Raw genomic sequence first — 23,275 nt, forward strand, 5'->3', positions numbered from 1 at the left:
TTATTTCAGTTATTTTGCCTTTAATTTAAATAAATGTGCAAACAATATGCTTGCTCTTTGTGAAGTGTCTTTTTTTTTTTTTTATAAATAAATGACTCAAAAACATAAAATCCAGCAACTCAACATACAACAGCAATGCTTCACAAAACAAATATCACACCTTTAGATAAATTGACAAGTCAAACACACACACACACACACACACACACACAAAACCTAAATATTTCCTCCTTTTTCCTAATTAGACATTCAGTATACATATACAACCCGAATTCCGGAAAAGTTGGGACGTTTTTTAAATTTTAATAAAATGAAAACTAAAAGACTTTCAAATCACATGAGCCAATATTTTATTCGCAATAGAACATAGATAACATAGCAAATGTTTAAACTGAGAAAGTTTACAATTTTATGCACAAAATGAGCTCATTTCAATTTTGATTTCTGCTACAGGTCTCAAAATAGTTGGGACAGGGCATGTTTACCATGGTGTAGCATCATCTTTTCTTTTCAAAACAGTTTGAAGACGTCTGGGCATTGAGGCTATGAGTTGCTGGAGTTTTGCTGTTGGAATTTGGTCCCATTCTTGCCTTATATAGATTTCCAGCTGCTGAAGAGTTCGTGGTCGTCTTTGACATATTTTTCGTTTAATGATGCGCCAAATGTTCTCTATAGGTGAAAGATCTGGACTGCAGGCAGGCCAGGTTAGCACCCGGACTCTTCTACGACGAAGCCATGCTGTTGTTATAGCTGCAGTATGTGATTTTGCATTGTCCTGCTGAAATAAACAAGGCCTTCCCTGAAATAGACGTTGTTTGGAGGGAAGCATATGTTGCTCTAAAACCTTTATATACCTTTCAGCATTCACAGAGCCTTCCAAAACATGCAAGCTGCCCATACCGTATGCACTTATGCACCCCCATACCATCAGAGATGCTGGCTTTTGAACTGAACGCTGATAACATGCTGGAAGGTCTCCCTCCTCTTTAGCCCGGAGGACACGGCGTCCGTGATTTCCAACAAGAATGTCAAATTTGGACTCGTCTGACCATAAAACACTATTCCACTTTGAAATAGTCCATTTTAAATGAGCCTTGGCCCACAGGACACGACGGCGCTTCTGGACCATGTTCACATATGGCTTCCTTTTTGCATGATAGAGCTTTAGTTGGCATCTGCTGATGGCACGGCGGATTGTGTTTACCAACAGTGGTTTCTGAAAGTATTCCTGGGCCCATTTAGTAATGTCATTGACACAATCATGCCGATGAGTGATGCAGTGTCGTCTGAGAGCCCGAAGACCACGGGCATTCAATAAAGGTCTCCGGCCTTGTCCCTTACGCACAGAGATTTCTCCAGTTTCTCTGAATCTTTTGATGATGTTATGCACTGTAGATGATGAGATTTGCAATGCCTTTGCAATTTGACGTTGAGGAACATTGTTTTTAAAGTTTTCCACAATCTTTTTACGCAGTCTTTCACAGATTGGAGAGCCTCTGCCCATCTTTACTTCTGAGAGACTCTGCTTCTCTAAGACAAAGCTTTTATAGCTAATCATGTTACAGACCTGATATCAATTAACTTAATTAATCACTAGATGTTCTCCCAGCTGAATCTTTTCAAAACTGCTTGCTTTTTTAGCCATTTGTTGCCCCCGTGCCAACTTTTTTGAGACCTGTAGCAGGCATTAAATTTTAAATGAGCTAATTAAGTGGATAAAAGTGTAAAATTTCTCAGTTTAAACATTTGCTACGTTATCTATGTTCTATTGTGAATAAAATATTGGCTCATGTGATTTGAAATTCCTTTAGTTTTCATTTTATTAAAATTTAAAAAACGTCCCAACTTTTCCGGAATTCGGGTTGTAATTAAACACAGTGGGGACATTATAGTATCACAAATTTCTCCATAAATTTTAACTAAATTTAGTTATTTTTATTTTAAATTAATTTAACGATTTCTTTAGCGATTCCATCTCGATTAAGAATAAATTTGCATTTTGCAAATTTTTGTTTATGGATGTAATATTTACCATGTAAGATGTAAAAGTTCACCTCATATTCAAACATTTTGCTTCTGTGTGTGAAAGAACATATAACATATTTTAGAGATAATTTATAAGCCACCTTTCTTGGGGCAAAAAGAAAAGAACTAATGTCAGAACAAAATTTTAAAGATACATCACAGTTGTAAAACAAATGAGCCAAGTCTTCCTCATGTTGTCAATGTCCATGAATTTTGATAACAAAGCTTTACATGGGTAGATATTGTGAAGTATTTTTAAGTGTACCTCTTTAACTTTATTTGGCATACAATGTTTTTATTTATTTTATTTATTTATTTTTAACCATGCTTCTTTCCAATGAATATCAGCGATTTGTGCATTCTAAAAATAAAAAATCCCTCTGGGAGAAATTTTAGGCTTGGATTGAAAAATTAATATGATATTTTTATTCTTACAGGAATGAGAAAATAGTTTTATACCATCAACTATGAACTCAGAAAGTTTCCTTTCGCTACTTCCAAAAGTAAGGTGAATTTTCATCAAATGTTTTAACCCATTGTGAATAGCTTTAATAACTTGATGAAACTCTTTAAATGGAATGGGGAAATTTTAAATAAACATAAAATCTTCACAAGACTATCCATGACAAAAAAAAAAAAAAAAAAAAAAAAAAAAAATATATATATATATATATACACATATACATATATATATATATATATATATTTATTTATTTATTTATTTCAAACAATTTGCGTAAAAAGAAAGATTTATTCCTAGAGGTAATAAGACAATTGTTCCAGAGAAGCATTTTTTGTGGAGAAACATTGTGATAGAAATAAATTTTCCAAGCTAATAACACTTGCTGGAATGAGCTGTTTCTTTAATAGTGTAGCGCGTGGTTTATATACATGTTGTTGCCAGGGCTCTCAAGTGTCACGCATTGAGCGTGACAGTCACTCATTTCGGTCTTTTGTCACGCACTCCCGCCACACATTGTATTTCTCACGCAGAAAAACTATTTATAATATATTTAATATGCCGCAGCGCCTGCCACTTATCAGCCAATCAAAAAAAAGAAATAGGCTACACAATAGCCAATCAGAAAATAGCACTATTGTATCTGGGTAAGATTTAACGCAACAACCAATGAAAAAAAAGCATCCTGGAATTGTTCCAAGAGGAAACCACTGGAGCTCCGAGCATCACTTTGAGCACAAAGTAAGTAATGATCTCCTGTTACAACAAATTCATAACTTGTTTGACACAAACAATGACAACTTGACTGCTGTTAGAGAATGTTTCCCAGATAATTAGCATCAGTTTTTCATGAGTGTCTGTTACTTAGCCAACAGTTTTACAGCCTGTTCACTGACAACATCTGCATCAACATCATGGGTTGGGAGTGTCACTCTTGCCTGTCTTCAAAACTTGAGAGCCCTGTGTTGCTGATTTGGCATGACAAATTTCACACATCCATCACGAGAAAACTCTCAAAACCCGTTTCACACCGTTTCCAGGAAACATGTAGTTTAACCCGGAAACCGTATCAAAACGTTGTGCACCGGTTTGAGTTTGAACTTGCCCCTTGTTTAAATTTTAGGTAAAAGCTGTGTACAAAAAAAAAAAAAAAAAACTCCAGGTCGACAGATGGCAGTGGTGTGGCCCATAGATATCTATGGTGTGGCCCGGCGTCAATGCTTGTCTTTCCGGCGGAAATTTTCAACAGAGACTTCCGTTTCCTTTTCGTCGCTGGAAAACGTTTAGCGGACACCGTGGTAGTAGAAGAGTGTAGAAACATTTAACTAGCGGGTTATTTTTTTTTATCAGCGTAATTTGTTGTGACGGACGCAAACAACGGGAATTAAATAGTAACCAAGAAACTATATTCCACTGTATAACAGCCGAATAAAGTGAGAGGTAACGTTAACGTTAAGTGTTTATGTTGAGGGTTGATTCGTTTGCTATCGAAACCCTTCTTTAAAACATTATTATGATAATCATAACATCTGTCAAAATGTTATAGTTGCTACAGTTATAGTTGTTACTTGTTATAATCAAAGTATTATACTAAATTTAATTTTTTTAAGCATAACACTAACTATAGAAACTGATATTTTTCCGATGCCTTGACTTCTTTGAAAATGTATCAACGTTACGTGTAAGTTATACGGGCCTCGTATGTTAATAGTTTTGGAGCCGCTTATGGATCAATAGAGGCAGTTATTGAACTGAATCATGCATTAATTTATTGCTCTGATTCGAAGGCAGACTAATTACAATAATGTTTGAAAGAAAGCTTTTAGTCAGTCACAGTTTGTAGTGACTTGTAGTAAATCATTGTTTAATTCTATATGTTTTAATTCTGCATATTTATATTAGAAATGCTTTTTTGTGATTTTGCTACTACATCTTCATTTAAGTTGTAATCACATTCATAAATTTTCATACCGTTACATTATTTGTCATTGAAGATGTGTGAACTGGAAAACAATCAAAGAAGGACATAGAGAACAATAACAGACAGCTCTTTGTAATGGAGCGCAAGTAAACATAAGGCTTATCTATTATTGTGAAACTAATCATAAGCTTAAACAAGTTTGTGATATTAGTATTGCATTTTGTTTGTTTGTTAGATTTCCCTCAGCATGTCACTGCCAAAACGTGAGGTTGATGAACTGAGGCCATGGGTGGAACGTACAGTAAAGAAGGTCCTTGGTTTTTCTGAACCCACTGTGGTCAAAGCAGCATTACATTGTGTAGGAAAAGGCCTGGACAAAAGGAAAACCACAGGTAAGAAGTCTAGTACAGATATAGTGATGACACTAGTTCTACTTAAGGGGTGTATGTCTGGATAGATGGAAGAAACAAAAGGTACACAGTTTCAAATCAGTTCAATATAAGTTTATTTGCATAGTGATTTTAACAATACAAAACTTTGCAAAGAAACTTTACAGAAAATTAAGTTTCTACAATATTTAGTATTAGCTGATCAGTGGTGACTATCAGTTTATGTACATATGGCTGAAATGTATGTTTAAATCAATTAAAGTCATGATAAAAAAAAAAAAGGGTTTTATTTGGAAAGGTTTCTTCCTAAAGACAATTTTTACTTGTGCAGTGATTTCCAGTTTATATGTTCAGTTTTATAATGCATTTAGGGGTGTGGTCCTGGTCAAGACGATCTCTGAACTCCAAATTGAATGTCAGAATGGGAAAGAAAGGTGATTTAAGCATTTTTGAGCCTGGCATGGTTGTTGGTGCCAGACGGGGCCGGTCTGAGTATTTCAAAATCTGCTCAGTTACTGGGATTTTCATGCACAACCATTTCTATGGTTTACAAAGAATGGTGTGAAAAGGGAAAAACATCCAGTATGCAACAGTCCTGTGGGCGAAAATGCCTTGTTGATTCTAAAGGTCAGAGGAGAATGGGCCGACTGATTCAAGCTGATAGAAGAGGAACTTTGACTGAAATAACCACTCGTTACAACCGAGGTATGCAGCAAAGCATTTGTGAAGCCACAACACGCACATCCTTGAGGTGGATGGGCTACAACAGCAGAAGACCCCCCCGGGTACCACTCATCTCCACTACAAATAGGAAAAAGAGGCTACAATTTGCACGAGCTCACCAAAATTGGACAGTTGAAGACTGGAAAAATGTTGCCTGGTCTGATGAGTCTCTATTTCTGTTGAGACATTTAGATGGTAGAGTCAGAATTTGGCGTAAACAGTAGTGATGCACCGAAATGAAAATTCTGCACCGAAACCGAAAATTTAGGATGCACTAGGCCGAAAACCGAAACTGAAGCCGAAAATGGCTTCTTTTAAAAACGTATATATATATATTGCTTGGATTTAATGGATCTGAATTGAAAAATCACAATATAATAATCAAACTTTTATTAACAGTTACATAACAAAACATAAAATATTTTTTACAATAAATATAAATAATAATTATTCTTCAAGTTTTATGTTCCATCAAATAAAATAGTTTTTTAAAAATTGTGCAAAAATATTCAACAATTTTGGAGATTTTTGCAGAACAAATGTTACATATTGCAACTTTGGTGTCCTCTCGTATAGGGCTGTCACTTTTGTGGAAAAAAAAAATCCTGTTCGATTTTTGAGACATTTTGTTCAATGAAACGTTAGTAAATTGCCTATATTTGGCGTTGATCCGTTTTTCAACGCCAAATATAGGCAAATCCACCGACAACTAAACAGGCATTAGGGCGAACGTAAAGAGGGCGCTTGAGACGCGCACAAGTCAGCAATGTGGACTGCCATAACATCAATGAAAAACATGGGGAAGTCGTGGCCTAATGGTTAGAGAGTCGGACTCCCAATCGAAAGGTTGTGAGTTCGAGTCCCGGGCCGGCAGGAATTGTGGGTGGGGGGAGTGCATGTACAGTTCTCTCTCCACCTTCAATACCACGACTTAGGTGCCCTTGAGCAAGGCATTGAACCCCCAACTGCTCCCCGGGCGCCGCAGCATAAATGGCTGCCCACTGCTCCGGGTGTGTGCTCACAGTGTGTGAGTGTGTGTTCACTGCTCTGTGTGTGTGCATTTCGGATGGGTTAAATGCAGAGCACAAATTCTGAGTATGGGTCACCATACTTGGCTGAATGTCACGTCACTTTACTGAAGGCTACATTGATATTATGCACTAATAGGCTCTGTGTGTGTGTGTGTCAGAACCTGCAGTTGCTGTGTGACGCGCGTTCGACGCTGCGAGCGTATAGTGACGAGCTGGACGCGCTCCGAGAGAAGGCCGTTTAAATCGATTCCCTGTTTTCGTTTTCAAAACTTGTGTTGGTTGGTCCGATCGATTGTGCAGCTTTTGTGACAAGCTTTTTTTGATTGTGACAGCCCTTTGACATGCTTAATCTTTGATAGGCAGACGCGTGATAACAGCTCGACCGTGAGTGAAACCTAAGCGCTTGCTCACGGATGGGAGGGGCGGGTGACATTCATTTTCGGTTTACGTTTTCGGCTGTTTTTTTTTATTTCGGCCCGAAACCGATAATGCCATTTCGGCCGAAAATTTTCGGCGGCCGAAATTTCGGTGCACTCCTAGTAAACAGAATGAGAACATGGATCCATCATGCCTTGTTACCACTGTGCAGGCTGGTGGTGTAATGGTGTGGGGGATGTTTTCTTGGCACACTTTAGGCCCCTTAGTGCCAATTGGGCATCGTTTAAATGCCACGGCCTACCTGAGCATTGTTTCTGACCATGTCCATCCCTTTATGACCACCATGTATCCATCCTCTGATGGCTACTTCCAGCAGGATAATGCACCATGTCACAAAGCTCGAATCATTTCAAATTGGTTTCTTGAACATGGCAATGAGTTCACTGTACTAAAATGGCCCCCACAGTCACCAGATCTCAACCCAATAGAGCATCTTTGCACTTAAAGACCTGATGTTGTGGTGTATGGTCTCCGTTGTTTCTTTGCTTCTTCTCAGTCTGGCTTTTGGTTGCTTTCTGCCAGAGTTCTGCAGTTCACGATGTTCTCTTCACCCTCAGGAAAAGTCTCAAGTGAAAGATTCACCTTTTCCTGCTTACTTCAGTCTTTCTCCATGCTGGAGTGCTCTCCTCTTTCAGGAGGGGAGGGGAACATCCATCAGGCCCTCCCTATTCTTCTCTCTGCAGCTGTGTTTGCTGCTTTGCCACTTTACAGACTCCAGTTCATTGCTTCCCTTTGTCAAGGCACTGTTCCAGAAGTCATCTGAAATTTTAACACTCAGAGACTGCATTAATCAAATGTACCTATGTAACTTCTGACCAAATTGTCTGAGCAGTCAGCTCTTTTTCTAATTTTCACTTTTCAACCTCCTCTTTCAGTGGTCCCTTAGTAAAAACAAAATCATCTGGTTGAAAACAGAAGTTCTCTTATTCCATGTAGGAAAAGCAAGTTCTTCATTGCAGAAAAATAGCAAGCATTTTTTATTAGCAAAAGGCAGAAATCAGCTACCTTTATTATCTAAGCATACTGCAATTAAACAAAATAATCCTTCCTTTTATAACATCATGACATGCGTATGGTAAAATAAAGACTTCAATCATAATTTTTCTTCTGTATTTCCAGACATAATTCAGAATAATCTGGTATTGGTGAATTAATGTTTCCCAACCAATATTAAAAAAAAATCCTATTATTTTAAATATAATAATTTCATTAAATATTTAAGCAACTAGTTCCATTCCCATTGTAAAATGCCTATGGCTTTTGAATCAAAATTCCTATTAACTTGGTCACCCAATCTTGCTCTCATTCAACATTGCACTACTCCAGTTATTTGTTTTAGTTAACTCAAGCCCAAATCTCTGAAACCATATTGGATTAACTTTCATACTGTGTCCCAGGGATAACAAGTTACACATTTTAGATGTCTTCACATATTACATATAAAGTTTTAAGCACATGCAATCTTTTAAATTCATCTATTAATACAAGTTATTAAATAATAAATGCATATACTATTTTAATTAATTTATTATTATTTATATATTCTGCATAGTCCCTTTCTTGGAACATTTGTATTTAAATTTTTTCTCTAAAACAACCTTCATACAATTCATTTGTTTTAGGGCTCCTGCACTCATCCTTTCTTATCACCAGCCACGCACATTCAAGTGATGGTCCAGGAGGAGAGCACCTCTTGCTTCACCAGATATAGAGTTTTTCTCATATAACTACAGCCAGTCACACAGACACTTACAATAAAACATACATTAAAACTCCTCCAGAGTGACCTGTCAGTTCTACTCGCCCTTCCACTGATGCACTTCCTCAACACAGTAAAAAAGCAGTACTCTGCAGGAATTTTTGCCTTCCCCTGCAGCCCTCTGTATCTTCCCTACGACTTCTACAGAGCGGTATCCAAAGGACTTTTCCGCGCGTTTCTACATCTGTTTCCTGTTTATTGCTGTCCTTCTTAGGCTCAGTCTTCAATAAACACAGACTCTTACATACAATATATTTCTGCCCACACTATCTAGATTCAAATAAGGTCACATCAAGGCCTTCCTTACAGTATACCAAATATGTGTATGCAGTTTTTCTTCTCGAAACAAAACCCCCCATTTTTATTTAGTTCTACATTTGGAAGAGCAAAAATGCTTACCTTATTCTATGGTGGCCACAACTGTGTGTGTGTTGCTCATCAGTCAGCTCAAAAGCAGCCGTCCACTCTGCTGCTCCTTTCCTGTCCCTGTTCGGGTGCCAAATGTAGTGTATTTTCATCTGCCATGGATCTGAGGAATCACACAGTCTCTGGGTTTTGTTTCCCGAAGAAAGATTTTATTTTCAAGAGAAAATAAAACTTAGAAAGCTCTGCAGAACAGTCTCTCGAGTCGGTGTCAGTCATTAGCCATTTCAAAGATTTTATTAAATTATGTAAATGCTTATTTGCTGAATGTTGACGGCAAACAAGAAACTATTATAATGTTTGCCTTTCTATTACTAATAATATAAAAGCAATTGTTAATACTTTCTGTATACATTTTAGTTCTTTGTTTAACAGCTCTATCTGATCATTAGACGGACTTCTGTCAGTCTTAGACAGAACTGTTGATGATGACTGCAAACAAAAGGGAGGACGTGAGCACTGTGTGCTCAGGCACTATCAGAATAAAAGTCCCGCCTTTAACGCATCAGCCAAACAGAAAACCTTATCGGCCAATGCCGATATTTGGAAAATGCCATTAATCGGCTGATATATCGGTCGACCACTAGTTATGTGGAAACAAGCCAGTATTAAAGGGAGCTTATTATGCAAAATTTACTTCTACATGTTTGAACATAAATGTGTTGGGCAGTATGTGTATACACGCACGCTATAATAATAAAAATCTGCCCATTTCTCTATTTTAATTCAAATAAATCATAAGCAGTGTCTCAATGCTTACTGATCACAGAATCCATAAAGTGTGACATCACACAGCCCCACACACAATTGTTGCCAGACACTGCCCTTTAGCCGAGACCTTGCCCTGAGTGAGCCGCACACAACCTGCCAAGTTTATCTTCACGCTAGAGCATTTAAAAGCAGCATTAAAGTAAGATTTATTTTTCTTATTACAGCTATAGGAGTTGTTCAGTCCAGAGCAGTGAGTAATTTTCTGATTTTATTTTCTGGGTCATTAACAATAGACAGCAGTAGGGCTGTAGCTATAGAAATTGAGTAATCGAGTATTCTACCAAAAATTCCACCGATTAATCGAGTAATCGGATAAAATGTGTTTTTGCTTAAAGTGCAATATTAATTATGCAAGAGAAATTAAGACTCCTGAGTCTCTTAAAGGTCCCATGACATGGATTATTTCCTTTTCTTTAAATGCTTTTTAATGTTTCCTTAGGTGTACTTATATTGTTAGTATGATTTTTACATTTAAAATTTAGAAATAAAAAGCATTTTTTATATCCTGATATTAGCCCTCTGGCTTGAATGCTCTGTTTGAAGGGGCGTGTCTGCTGTGAGACTCCGAGTAAACGACAACTGTTGTGATTGGCTGACATCCTTGCATTTGAAATGCGTATTACATGTGGACCCCTCTCAAATATATATATATATATATATATATATATATATATACTACAGCTGTCGAGATTAACGAATCGTGGATTTGTTGATTATATAATTATTTTATCGATCTTTTCCCATCACATGAAAGGCTGCAGTGATGAGCAGCATTGAGTAGACAGAGTCTGTTTATCGCGTGAATGCAGTGATCTCGTCATTATTGCAACACGTTTTCTCTCACAAAATGCTTTCACCAAAACTAACAGCAAACACATGAATACAGTAAGAGCTTTGTTGTGCAGCATAACAGCTTCATTCATTGTAACGGCAGTTTGGGCAAGTGTGCAGATATACTCGCGATGTGTGAGAGCTCCGAAAAAAAAGGGAGCGTTCTTTGATCGCTCTCTGTAGTTAAATCACAATTTAAATAACAGATTTGTTTCATGCTACTAAGAGAAACAACGTGAAGTTGATCGTTTAGTCACTGGCTTGATTCACTGATGCATAAACAGTATTAAACGATTTCGAAAGAAAGTCTGTGTGAACTTGAATGATTAACTACACATCAGAAACCACTGATAACAGATCAGGCATTAATGAACACTGTTACTCACTGTTTGTGCCGGTGCTGTCGAATCCATATCATAAAAGTCTGTTTGTAACGCCTGTGCTGACATTGCGACTGAATTATATGTAAATATTTGGGCGGGCAAAGCAGAGAAAGGGGAGGTAACATTTCTCTTTACAACGTCACAAAGAGGAGATTCCAGATCAGACCGTTTGAGCTTCCGTTTTCTCAAAGGCAGAGAAAGATAGTAAAATCTCGATTTACACCGATTAAAATTTTTAGAAACTTGGGGACCACATACATGCTAGGGGAAGTCATATTAATGTTAAAAAACCTCAAAGTGAAATTTTCATGTCATAGGACCTTTAAAATGAACAACTAAGTTTACTTTTTTAGGAATTTTTTTTATTTTTTAAATGCATAGAATGCAATGCATACATCAAAAATAGACATTTAATTAGTACCCATTGTTTCTCTGTCTGTACTTGAACTCTGTCTGTACTTTTGTGACTTGAACAATGAAACAATAAAGTTGACAGATGAATTAAGTGCATTAAAGTGCCATTCAGTTGGGGTTTTAAATAAAGCATTTTCTGAGATGCACAATTAAACATTAAACACATAAAACATTAATTAAATGTATCTTTTAATTATTGAACATTAACTTAACTTTTTGGTAAAAAGTTTTTTTGCCACTTTCTCAATCCTCAGTACAACTATATAAGGAAAACCCATAATGGCAAAGATGGCGGTTGTATGCACATGTCCCGCCCCTCCTGCTGGAAAGCAATCATCTGCTTTTAACAGTCAAGCCGGGAAACATTTAAGCCTATTGTCTGGTTCCACTGACGCATTGTGCACAGTTGAGGTTTTGCGACAGCGGAGACGATTTGGCATTAGCAAGTTGTGGTGTGTGCAAGATCAGATGGAATCCACATAGAAGAGGGTGATAACACGAAGGCACCAGACTAGCAAGGTAGTTAAAGCATTTTATATCGACCACAAATATGCATTTGTTTAAAGTGCTTGGCACAACACCGGCATTCTGGATAGAGACGTAAATGAAGTTGCTGTCATGAGCTCTTGCGCATGCGTAGTAAAAGTATAACCTGTGGGGAAAAAGGCATTTTAAATATTTTGTGACAAAGTAATCAAACTTTTTTTTTTTAATAATATTTTACTGCTGTTTCTATACATGCAGTTTTTATGTCCCGGTGACCAGTGAAAGTGCAGTTCTGACTCTCTGCCCATTCCGCCCATTTAGATAGGAGCCTGGTCTTGTTAGTCCAAAATAGCTGCCCGGAGGCGTTGCCAAGATGAAGTGGCACGACTTGCCTAAAAGGACTTTGGCTATATGTAAACTATGTATTTTTTGTTGTCTTCTCCTGTCAAAATAAGGGAGTTCATTTAGAATTATTCAACTTTAAGCAGCAGATATGCCGGTTTCTCCGGTAGTGGGCGGAGCTAATGCGCAAATGGCAATTCCATTGGCTGGCGCTCCTCTTTTCCATTCCTGTTTTGATTTCAGCAAATCAGTTCGACCGGTTTGACCAAAAATGTATATATATATATATTTTTTTTCAAAATTATGCTGGTTTTCCGGTTTGACTTTTTTTTCATGCATAATCAGGTGTTCAATGCATTTTCTGCTGGTTGATATTCCAAGACGTACTTGTGTCAAAGGTGCTGGAGCAAATTGCTCGTGTTGCTGCCTTTGGCTACAATTTTAGCCCGACAGCACTTGCATAAAATGATTGTTTGGTCGACGTCCGATTTTTGGAAACCAAAAAACCTCCAAACAACGGCTCCTCTTTTTGGCACAAATTCTTCTGTGTCATGTTCTACTAGTTCTGCAGCATCCATATTCCCTGTAGTGCGTATGCAGTCCGTGTGCGTTATGTATGTGGTGGACTTATTGTGCTTTCACACAGGACACGTTTGCAGTCCGCTACTGATCTGCGGCTGTTTAGTCCACAAACACAACATTTGTTCATTGTTTTGATTTCATATCATGTAAAAAAAAATTTTTTTTTTTTTTTTTTTTTCAGCATTGTCAGTCTTTTATCACAGAACAGTAACAATCTTTCGTAGTCATAGACAATTAGTTTAAACTCAATAAATATAAAAAATGCATTATTCATGCATTTGAGTTCTAGGTTTGTATAATAAGCTGCTCAAGCAAGCGGCAAAACATTTAAACCCAATAATTTGCCTGCTTTTCTTGTTAGGATATCGAAAATATTTAAAATTAATACACCGACAGAAACAGTCTCGTGCCTATTGCATTAAAATCTTTATCACAAGCAATCCCAAACTTTGTTTTTCTGCCTCCATAAAAGTGAATATATATATATATATATATATATATATATATATATATATATATATATATATATATATATATATATATATATATATATATATATATATATATTAGGGGTGTAACGATATGCGTATTCGTATTGAACCGTTCGGTACGAGGCTTTCGGTTCGGTACGCGGTACGCATTATGGACCGAACGGTTCGTTGGACTAATTAATTATATTTGGAAAATAAAAAAAAATTGTGAAATATAATATGCGTTCAACAAGGTAGCCCAATAACCCAAACGACGTAACAGGCAACGCCCCTGACACCCCCGAAGAAGAAAAAAACACCAACTTATATGTTTATGTTAGGCTACTCAGTCAGGCGCTCGCTCACTCAGTAATACACGCTGAAGGCTCGTTGCAAAATGGCCAATGCGTTTAACAGACCAGAAATAAAGATCCTCCAATAACCAACAGGTCTGGTGTTTGGGTGCACTTTGGATTCCCTGTAAGCTATAATGGTGATGGCAAGAGAGTGGTGGATAAAAAAAACAACGATATGTCCGCATCTAGGGTACACCAGCGGGAATACAAAAAAAAAAAAACACCAGCGGGAATACTTGAAACATGTCAACTCATTTACGCTGACATCACCTTAGTGTGTCAGTATCTGGGAAAAGACGGAAAAAAGGAGAAACATACATGCAACAAACTATTTGGTAGGCTGCATTTACGTTATAGCCGCGGATATTAGACCTTACTATTTACCATTCATTCTATCATCACCATTATAGCTTACAGGGAATCCAAAGTGCACCCAAACACCAGACCTGTTGGTTATTGGAGGATCTTCTATTTCTGGTCTGTTAAACGCATTAGCCATTTTGCAACGAGCCTTCAATGAGTGAGCGAGCGCCTTACTCTGTAGTGGAAAACGTAGGTTTTAAGAACATGCTTAATGGAATTGAGCCCCGTTACAATATTCCTTCACGAGCCCATTTCAGACAGACCATAATTCCTGCTTTGTTCCAAAAAACATAAGCCCTATAGAGAACCAATTGAGTAAAAACACACTCAATATAAAGAGTTATAGAGTTCCATATAAAAAGTTACATCTTTGTATTTGTTCATAACTAATATAACATTTTCATTTTTTTTTTATAAGGAGCTGTTTTTGTTTTATACAGTATGCTGCTAAGAAAACACCATAGAAGATGGGTAAAGAATAGCTCCATCATTGTTCAATGTAAAAAAAAAAAACATACTTTGTTAGTTTTAATAAATAAAACATTTTTTAAAAATCAAGGAAATTTATCTGCCATTTTTTTCTTTTTGCTGTATCTAAAACATACCGAACCGTGACATCAGTGTATTGTATCGAACCGAACCGTGAATTTTGTGAACCGGTACACCCCTAATATATATATATATATATATATATATATATATATATATATATATATATATATATATATATATATATATATATATATATATATAGCTCGTCACGACCGCGTAGCTTCCATTTATGAGCGCCCATACCACGCGCCTACATTTGAAATAACGAACTTGAGCGTGCAAAAGACGCGATATGTAAACGGCCCCTAACTGTTCTCTTGCTTCACCCACACGTACAGCGGTGACAACATCAGAGACAGAGGCCGTTATCTCTAATCTCGATCCCACGTCAAAATATGAGTTAAAATTGGCGCTAGTATGCGAATACTTTTTATATAGAAAAGACGAATGCTTAATTGTCCTTGAAGGTAGACACAGTTTGCAAAAACTGTGGTGAGAGAGCGGCTGCAAAGCAAGGAAACGCATCGAACATTTTACCTATTCAGGGGTGCGTTTCCCAAAACCATATTTGCTAACTAAGTTAGCAACTTTGTTGGTTGCAATGCAATTTCCCATTGCCAACCAACTAAGTTCCTAACAGGTTAGCAACTATATGGTTTTGAGAAACACACCCCTGATCATCATCATCCCGTGCAGATACAGCTATGTCCCATTTATAATTTAAGGTTAATGCATTATGATTTCTGTGATGCGGAGTGAAGAACAGAATCCAGTCATGACAATGAATTTACAGTAGCTAGCTAATTATTATTTTAATTATTGATAAATATGAGTTATTAAACTAATAAATAATCAATGGTAAAATTTCTTGTTTTTGATTCATGAAATTTGAATAAAAACATGCTTTCAAATAATTATCGATAAGAGATTGATCGATTAAGGCTGATAAAGGTTAACTGATTTAATGTTGGGCTGTGTGCGGCTCATGCGCAGAACTGGTGCAAGCGGCTGTGAGTTACATTGACCGTATCATCATTCATTCACAGTGTACTAATTAAGCTTTTAATGTGATTTAAACTTTAAAAGTAAATTTAAAATAGAAACAACACAAAAGTTCTTCAACATGAAAAGCAATAGAAATGTAGTAGGCTAACTAAGTCATTTCATCAGATAACTGCAGGGCTGCGGGACACAGGACAGAGAGACTATTAATTCCTAAAACTTGTTAATTCATTCCTACGACTTATTAATTTGTGGCAATTGTCCATGTTTCGTTAATTTTGTTCCCTAAATAACCCATGATTTAACTGAAAAAAGGGAACAAATTAATAAATCGAATGAATTATTAATTCATGAAATCTTTAATTTCCCTTCACCACACACAGCAAGAGATGCGATTAAAAGAGAAAGATAATAAAATAAACCTGCGAAATGAGAAGATTTAAGAAAAGAAACCGGTAAACCAGAACAAATTAAGCCACATTAATGAAGTCTATATCTCGAACGGCATCCAGAGGCATGGTCATTTAACAATTTCCTAACCCTGTGTTTTTTTTTTCTCTCTCTGTCTCAGCTGTTTCGATCACACCGGAGCCTGGAGCACACATATTCTAGCGATTCAAACTTACATCGCAGTCTGTTCATTATCAAAATAAAATAGTCAACTAAACATTTAAAATGTTACACTGGTCAGTTTAAATGGACCGTAGTGTTCCGGTTCACCCTGCTGCTGTTATGCCAATCACATTTTTGCTCATATGAAGTGGATCATCTTTTCTGTGTATGTGCAAATGTGTAAGTAGTTTACATTATAAATAGAGCCCGACCGATATGGATTTTTGGGGGCCAATGCCGATATTAACTCGAAAAGAGCCGATTTATAAGCCGATATTTTGATTTTAAAAATAATCTGGATATTAGACCCATTTCCTATAAACTGCATTTACACAACATTCAATAGCAAAATATCTGCCTGTTCTATGTATGTGGGCTGTATAAACCATTTTCCAGAATGGACTATGTTAAAAAAAAAAGCCTTAGATTACAGTCTCAATGACTAAACAATTGCACATCAAAAGTATATATTTTTTAATGATCAAAAAACAGTCTGGTTTTAAACATTTAACACTTTTACTTTCTTCCAGTTGAAGCTGGTTTTAACAGTCTGTGTGTTTACTGTAAATAAATTATAATACTAAAGTTAAAGTATTTGCAGAAGTAGTCCCACACTTTGCTGCTACAGCATTCACCTTTTTCAGCCATCTGTAGGCAGAAAGAGAGACAGAGAAAGAATAAGCATGTGTATTAATAATATCACCATGTATCATTACTCATGTCATCATTAGAATTATAATAATAATAAACTGGGATCTCCTACATAGGCAAAAATGAGAAATATATATATATTTTTTTATTTGTCAAGCAATAGGTATTACCTACTTATATTTAACAATATTATTTCAACATTTTCCTGTTATGTCTGTAAAGCTGCTTTGAAACAATATGTAAAAAAAAAAAAAAAAAGCGCTTGTTCAGCTCACATTTATTTACATGCCCCCTCTGGTTTAATAATTTCTGACGCACCTACTGTAGTTACTGTAACTACACTATATTTGCTCTCACAGACACATTCACAACAGACCCGTATATCTTCTCCTCTTCTCTTTGTGCAGTCTGAATCAAAACATCGTATTGCCTACTATTACCGGAAGATTACAGAATCAATTCGAAGTTGAATGGTTAACGTTAGTGTCATGAACACACCGCTGTCAATTTTGAGAAGAACCACCTTCAAACAAATTAATAGCAAGCATTTAAGGGGCCTGCTAAAAAGGAAGCTATTAGCGTTAGAGTAACGTAACCAGCCTGAATTCACCAAATTGTTCTCTGGACCTGAGGGTAGCCTCTTCTTCCTTGCTTCTCTCTTAATTCTCATCAGCAGGACTAGCGCTATCGCTCGCTTCTTACAATGGGACAGATACATGTTTGCTGCTGACCGAAAGGAGGAGGAACAGACTATGAAAGAGATCCCGCTAAACGTTTTTAAAACTCCGCCTATGCCATAGCGCAGCGCAAATCACGTTGTATCTGAAGGGCAACGCTGAACCCAGCAGCAAGCGCCGTGCATACCGCGTACTGTGTGAAAGGCCCAATTACGCGGTCATTATGTGGGAAACACACCGCAATAGAATAAGAATAAGTTAAACGCTAACGTTATAGTTTGACCTCCTATTAACGTTCGCGCTCTTCCACTGATAAACATGGTATTAGCTTTGTGGCTAATCTAATATAGCAATGCATTAGCGGCTGTAAGAAATGTTGCAGAATCTTTAGAAGTAATAATGATAGGACCGTTAGCTAGAACTACCACACAGTTTTTATATACAGGGTATGAACTAAATCTACAATCATTTCACATGACGAACGACAGACTCACCGTCAAAACAGTTGATCGCTTTCTTCTGTAGTGGACTTCTGGCGCTGTTGTTAACTCTGGAGCTGCAGAGCTCCCTCTGGTGGGCACACTATGCAACACTCAACATGAGTGAAGCATGAGACTCTGTTTCTCATGTTTCATCAGCCGTTATAAATGCCGATGCCGATTTAAATGCAATTAGCTTATATCGGCCGATAATATCGGCCGGCCGATATATCGGTCGGGCTCTAATTATAAATAATGTAATTTAACATTCAAATACATTGCGAATATGGAAACCTTTGGATTTGTGCCGAATGAGACATGAGCAGTAATCTCCACATAAATTAGCCAAAGCCGCGCTCGCTCGTCCTCATCTGCACGCACGCGCTGTCATGATCTAATGCACTGTATGCTGGATTTTTAAAAACAAATAGGCTAGGCCTACCGGAACACAAAAATTCTAAATCTGACATTTTCTAGAACAGAAAAAGTAAATCACAGTCAACAGTCAACAAAGTAAATTGATCTCAAATGTATGGTGCTCTCTCTTCATTTTATAAAATAATCATAATCCCATCTATTCATTTTATAATCCTTCTACCAGCATTTTATTCAGACTAAAACCCCATTAATTCAAGTGAGAAAGCGTTTTGTGTGTGTGTGTGTGGCTTTTGCACATCCTGTCATGCCCGTGACTGCTGCCTGCAATAGATCCATTTTGCAGCATTAGGCCTGGTTCACACCGGACGCCGAAGCGACGCGGAAGCGGCGCAGAACGGAGGCCGCTACCTTTCGGCGCCCATGTTAACCTATGGTGTCATTCACATGGTGTCGAGCGATCCGCGTCAATTCCGGCAGGAAGTCACACCAAGAAACAAGAGACAATCCGGTCAATTGTCAAAATATAACCAATTTTCAAATTAAAATACCGCGAGTGACAAATGCGATCATATTTGTGTATCTAAACAGACTAGAAAGATGAAAAACAAAACCACAACACACGCACGCACATGGTTAATTTCATAACTTCTTGGTTACAGAAACATGGTGTATTCATTTTATGAGGTTATTTACTTATTACCCATGATGTGCTCTGAATAAACAACAACTGAGCAAGCGCTTGTCGACCGCCGCGGAGAATACGCATCTGGTGTGAGCAGGCAGGCGCCGGACCGCGAGTGATTTTCCGTTCCACGTCGCTTCGGCATCCGGTGTGAACCAGGCCTTATGGTTAACGACTAATAGATTAATAGATTGTTCATTTAAACGACAATCGATTATGGAATTCATCGATATTTTGCATCCCTACTTTTCAAACATTTGTTCATTTGTTTATTGTTCATTGTTTGTTTATTTTTCATACTGTTTATTTAAACTGCGATCTTGTATTTGTTCGTTCAGGTGCATGAGGACGCGAACGTCCTGAAGGAGAGCTCGGTTCAGTGTTGCTGTCTGTGAGACGCGGCTCTCTCGTGCGCACCGAACACAGCGCAAGAGTAACCAGATGCTCAGTTCAGCTTTACCGCATCGCAGGGCTGAAGCCAACTTGATGTGTTGAATGCTCGGAGCACGTTATAAAACGTATTCTTAAAATACACATTTCTGTTTTAATAAATGCTCATATTAAATCATAGCATAACACATAAGTGGTTACAAAAATAATCAGTGATACATTTGCGACCCCATAAAAATTTCGGTTGCAATGGCATTTCAAAAGCTCGCATATGCAACCATTTTTGTCGCAGTGTAGTTCCCTGTTTCAAGAATAATCTTTGTGTGAATCCGGCATTAAACTGATTGAGATTGAGGAAGATCGCTGTCCTCAGCAAAATGTGCTGCACATAGTTTTACACGTGGATTATAATTTTCGTGAACCGAGTTAAACATAAATTGTAACCATTAATCTCCAAGTACAGCGTCCCTGGGAAGGCCAAACAAAGGTGATTGGACTCCGAGATGAAAATAACAGCGTTTTGACGACATGGCGACAAACACAAACGCAGCTCATCCTCTTCTCCGTCGGAGCGCAACAATGCCACGCCCCCTTTTTTGTCTATTGATGTGGGCGGAGGTTAGTCAAAAAACTGTTTTAGTGACGTCATTCCTGCAGGAGCTAGATGGATGTAGTCCAAACGGGGCGTTTTTTGTAGGTGAATTCTGTTAAATAAAATATCTCGCTTGGCATTGAACTTTGAGCTTTAGAATTTTACAGATATTATTTATACTCTAACAACAACATTACACACAAACTAAAGTTTGAAACATGGGATCATGAAGAACGGGACCTTTAATAGACTGAATCATGCAGTGAATGCATTCTAAATCTACACGTGCACTAATCTAACCTACTAGACTTCATGTCGTGTGCACTCTGTTGGTGTGGTTTATTTGGATTTTGCAATATACTCTGTCAAACCGCACATAGTAAAACAACTAGGAAAGGAAATGTGTCCGTCCCACAGGCTTTACAGTGAATTCACTGCATAGAACCATTTTCATAACCTGAGCCACTAGAAGACTTTCAATCACTCTCTCTGAAAATTGTATGCCTTCTATTTGGCTGATGGATCAACATTCACCACATGATCGCTATCACCAGCACCATTATTTGCAATTTTAGGTGGTTCACAAAAGAAACTGGCAGTGTTTCTTTTATTTTCTCTCTTCTTCAGCCTTTTACATTCCCCACGGTAGTTAGCTCGCTGTCATCTGACAGCGGAAAGCAGTGACTGGGTGATTGAAAGCTAATATTAACCTATTTAAAAGTATTAAAGTTAAAAATGTAATTAAGTTAAATTGGTTATGTAGGCTAACATTTCATAGAACGTCAGACAGATCACCGTATTAACAGTCAGAGGGCACATACTTGTGACCCATTTTCATTTCTCTAAAAACGTTCAATGACGACAATTAAATGCACTCGCACAAATGCTCCCAAATATATTTTGAGGTCGCACAGATTCAATTTCGGGAGCATATGTGACCAGAATGATCACAATTTGGAGCCTATATATATATATATATATATATATATATATATATATATATATATAATATATATATATACAGTTCAGACCAAAAGTTTGGACACACCTTCTCATTCAAAGAGTTTTATTTATTTTCATGACTATGGAGGAATCAAAACTATGAATTAACACATGTGGAATTATATACAAAGTGTGAAACAACTGAAAATGTCATATTGTAGGTTCTTCAAAGTAGCCACCTTTTGCTTTGATTACTGCTTTGCACACTCTTGGCATTCTCTTGATGAGCTTCAAGAGGTAGTCACCTGATATGGTTTTCATTTCACAGGTGTGCCCTGTCAGGTTTAATAAGTGTGATTTCTTGCCTTATAAATGGGGTTGGGACCATCAGAGATCGCAGGTTAACAGCAGCTCAGATTAGAGACCAGGTCAATGGCACATGGAGTTCTAGCAGCAGACACATCTCTAGAACAACTGTTAAGAGGAGACTGTGTGAATCAGGCCTTCATGGTAGAATATCTGCTAGGAAACCACTGCTAAAGAAAGGCAACAAGCAGAAGAGACTTGTTTGGGCTAAAGAACACAAGGAATGGACATTATGTCTGATGAGTCCAAATTTGAGATCTTTGGTTCCAACCACCGTGTCTTTGTGTGACGCAGAAAAGGTGAACGGATGGACTCTACATGCCTGGTTCCCACCGTGAAGCATGGAGGAGGAGGTGTGATGGTGTGGGGGCGCTTTGCTGGTGACACTGTTGGGGATTTATTCAAAATTGAAGGCATACTGAACCAGCATGGCTACCACAGCATCTTGCAGCGGCATGCTATTCCATCCGGTTTGCGTTTAGTTGGACCGTCATTTATTTTTCAACAGGACAATGACCCCAAACACACCTCCAGGCTGTGTAAGGGCTATTTGACCAAGAAGGAGAGTGATGGGGTGCTGCGCCAGATGACCTGGCCTCCACAGTCACCGGACCTGAACCCAATCGAGATGGTTTGGGGTGAGCTGGACCGCAGAGTGAAGGCAAAAGGGCCAACAAGTGCTAAGCGTCTCTGGGAACTCCTTCAAGACTGTTGGAAGACCATTTCAGGTGATTACCTCTTGAAGCTCATCAAGAGAATGCCAAGAGTGTGCAAAGCAGTAATCAAAGCAAAACGTGGCTACTTTGAAGAACCTAGAATGACATATTTTCAGTTGTTTCACACTTTTTTGTTATGTATATAATTCCACATGTGTTAATTCATAGTTTTGATGCCTTCAGTGTGAATCTACAATTTTCATAGTCATGAAAACTTTGAATGAGAAGGTGTGTACAAACTTTTGGTCTGTACTATATATATATATATATAATGTATATGCATCGCAATAAATTAGAATGTTGTGGAAAAGATCATTTATTTCAGTAATGAAACTTGTGTATTAAATTCAGTGCACACAGACTGAACAAATTAGAATACTTCAAAAGACCAATAAAAAAACCTTTTAGTGAATTGTTGGCCTTCTGGAAAGTATGTTTATTTACTGTTTATGTACTCAATACTTGGTAGGGGCTCCTTTTGCTTAAATTACTGCCTCAATTCGGCGTGGCACGGAGGTGATCAGTTTGTTGCACTGCTGAAATGGTGTGGAAGCCCAGGTTTCTTTTACATTAGCCTTCAGCTCATCTGCCTTTTTTTGTCTCTTGTTTCTAATTTTCCTCTTGACAATACCCCATAGATTCCTTGCCAGTCAAGCACACCAACACCATGGTCATGACCAACTTTTGGAGCTTTTGGCATTATTGCCTTAAAGGAAGCATGAAGTGCTCCAAAATTTCTTGGTAAATGGGTGCAGTGAAAAATGCAGTTTTTGTAACATTGGAAATATGATTTTCAAAAGACAAATTGCTGTCCAATATAACACCCAGATTTCTGACTGTAGAGGAAGTAACAGTACATCCGTCTAGTTGCAGATTGTAATCTACAAGATTCTGTGTGGTGTTTTTTGGTCCAATAATTAATATCTCTGTCTTATCCGAATTTATTTGGAGAAAATTATTTGTCATCCAATCTTTTACATTTTTAACACACTCTGTTAGCTTAGATAATTGGGAAGTTTCATCTGGTCTCGTTGAGATATATAGCTGAGTATCATCAGCATAACAGTGG

General features: G+C 37.6%; 2 protein-coding genes across 3 annotated transcripts in view; both read left to right on the forward strand.

The window, feature by feature from the left end:
- LOC132158072 (uncharacterized) overlaps window positions 1-23,275 on the forward strand; it is a 411,555-nt gene that overhangs the window by 92,555 nt on the left and 295,725 nt on the right. The window lies entirely within an intron of this gene.
- Window positions 4,648-23,275, forward strand: part of LOC132158068 (U4/U6 small nuclear ribonucleoprotein Prp3-like) — a 43,727-nt gene continuing 25,099 nt past the window's right edge. The window contains exon 1 of the mRNA XM_059567321.1: window positions 4,648-4,798. Within this exon, the coding sequence (XP_059423304.1) occupies window positions 4,654-4,798 (145 nt within the window). The 5' untranslated portion in view covers window positions 4,648-4,653. The remainder of the gene's footprint in view (window positions 4,799-23,275) is intronic.

The sequence above is a fragment of the Carassius carassius genome, chromosome 15 (genome assembly GCF_963082965.1).
Source record: "Carassius carassius chromosome 15, fCarCar2.1, whole genome shotgun sequence".
Taxonomy (NCBI): Eukaryota; Metazoa; Chordata; class Actinopteri; order Cypriniformes; family Cyprinidae; genus Carassius; species Carassius carassius.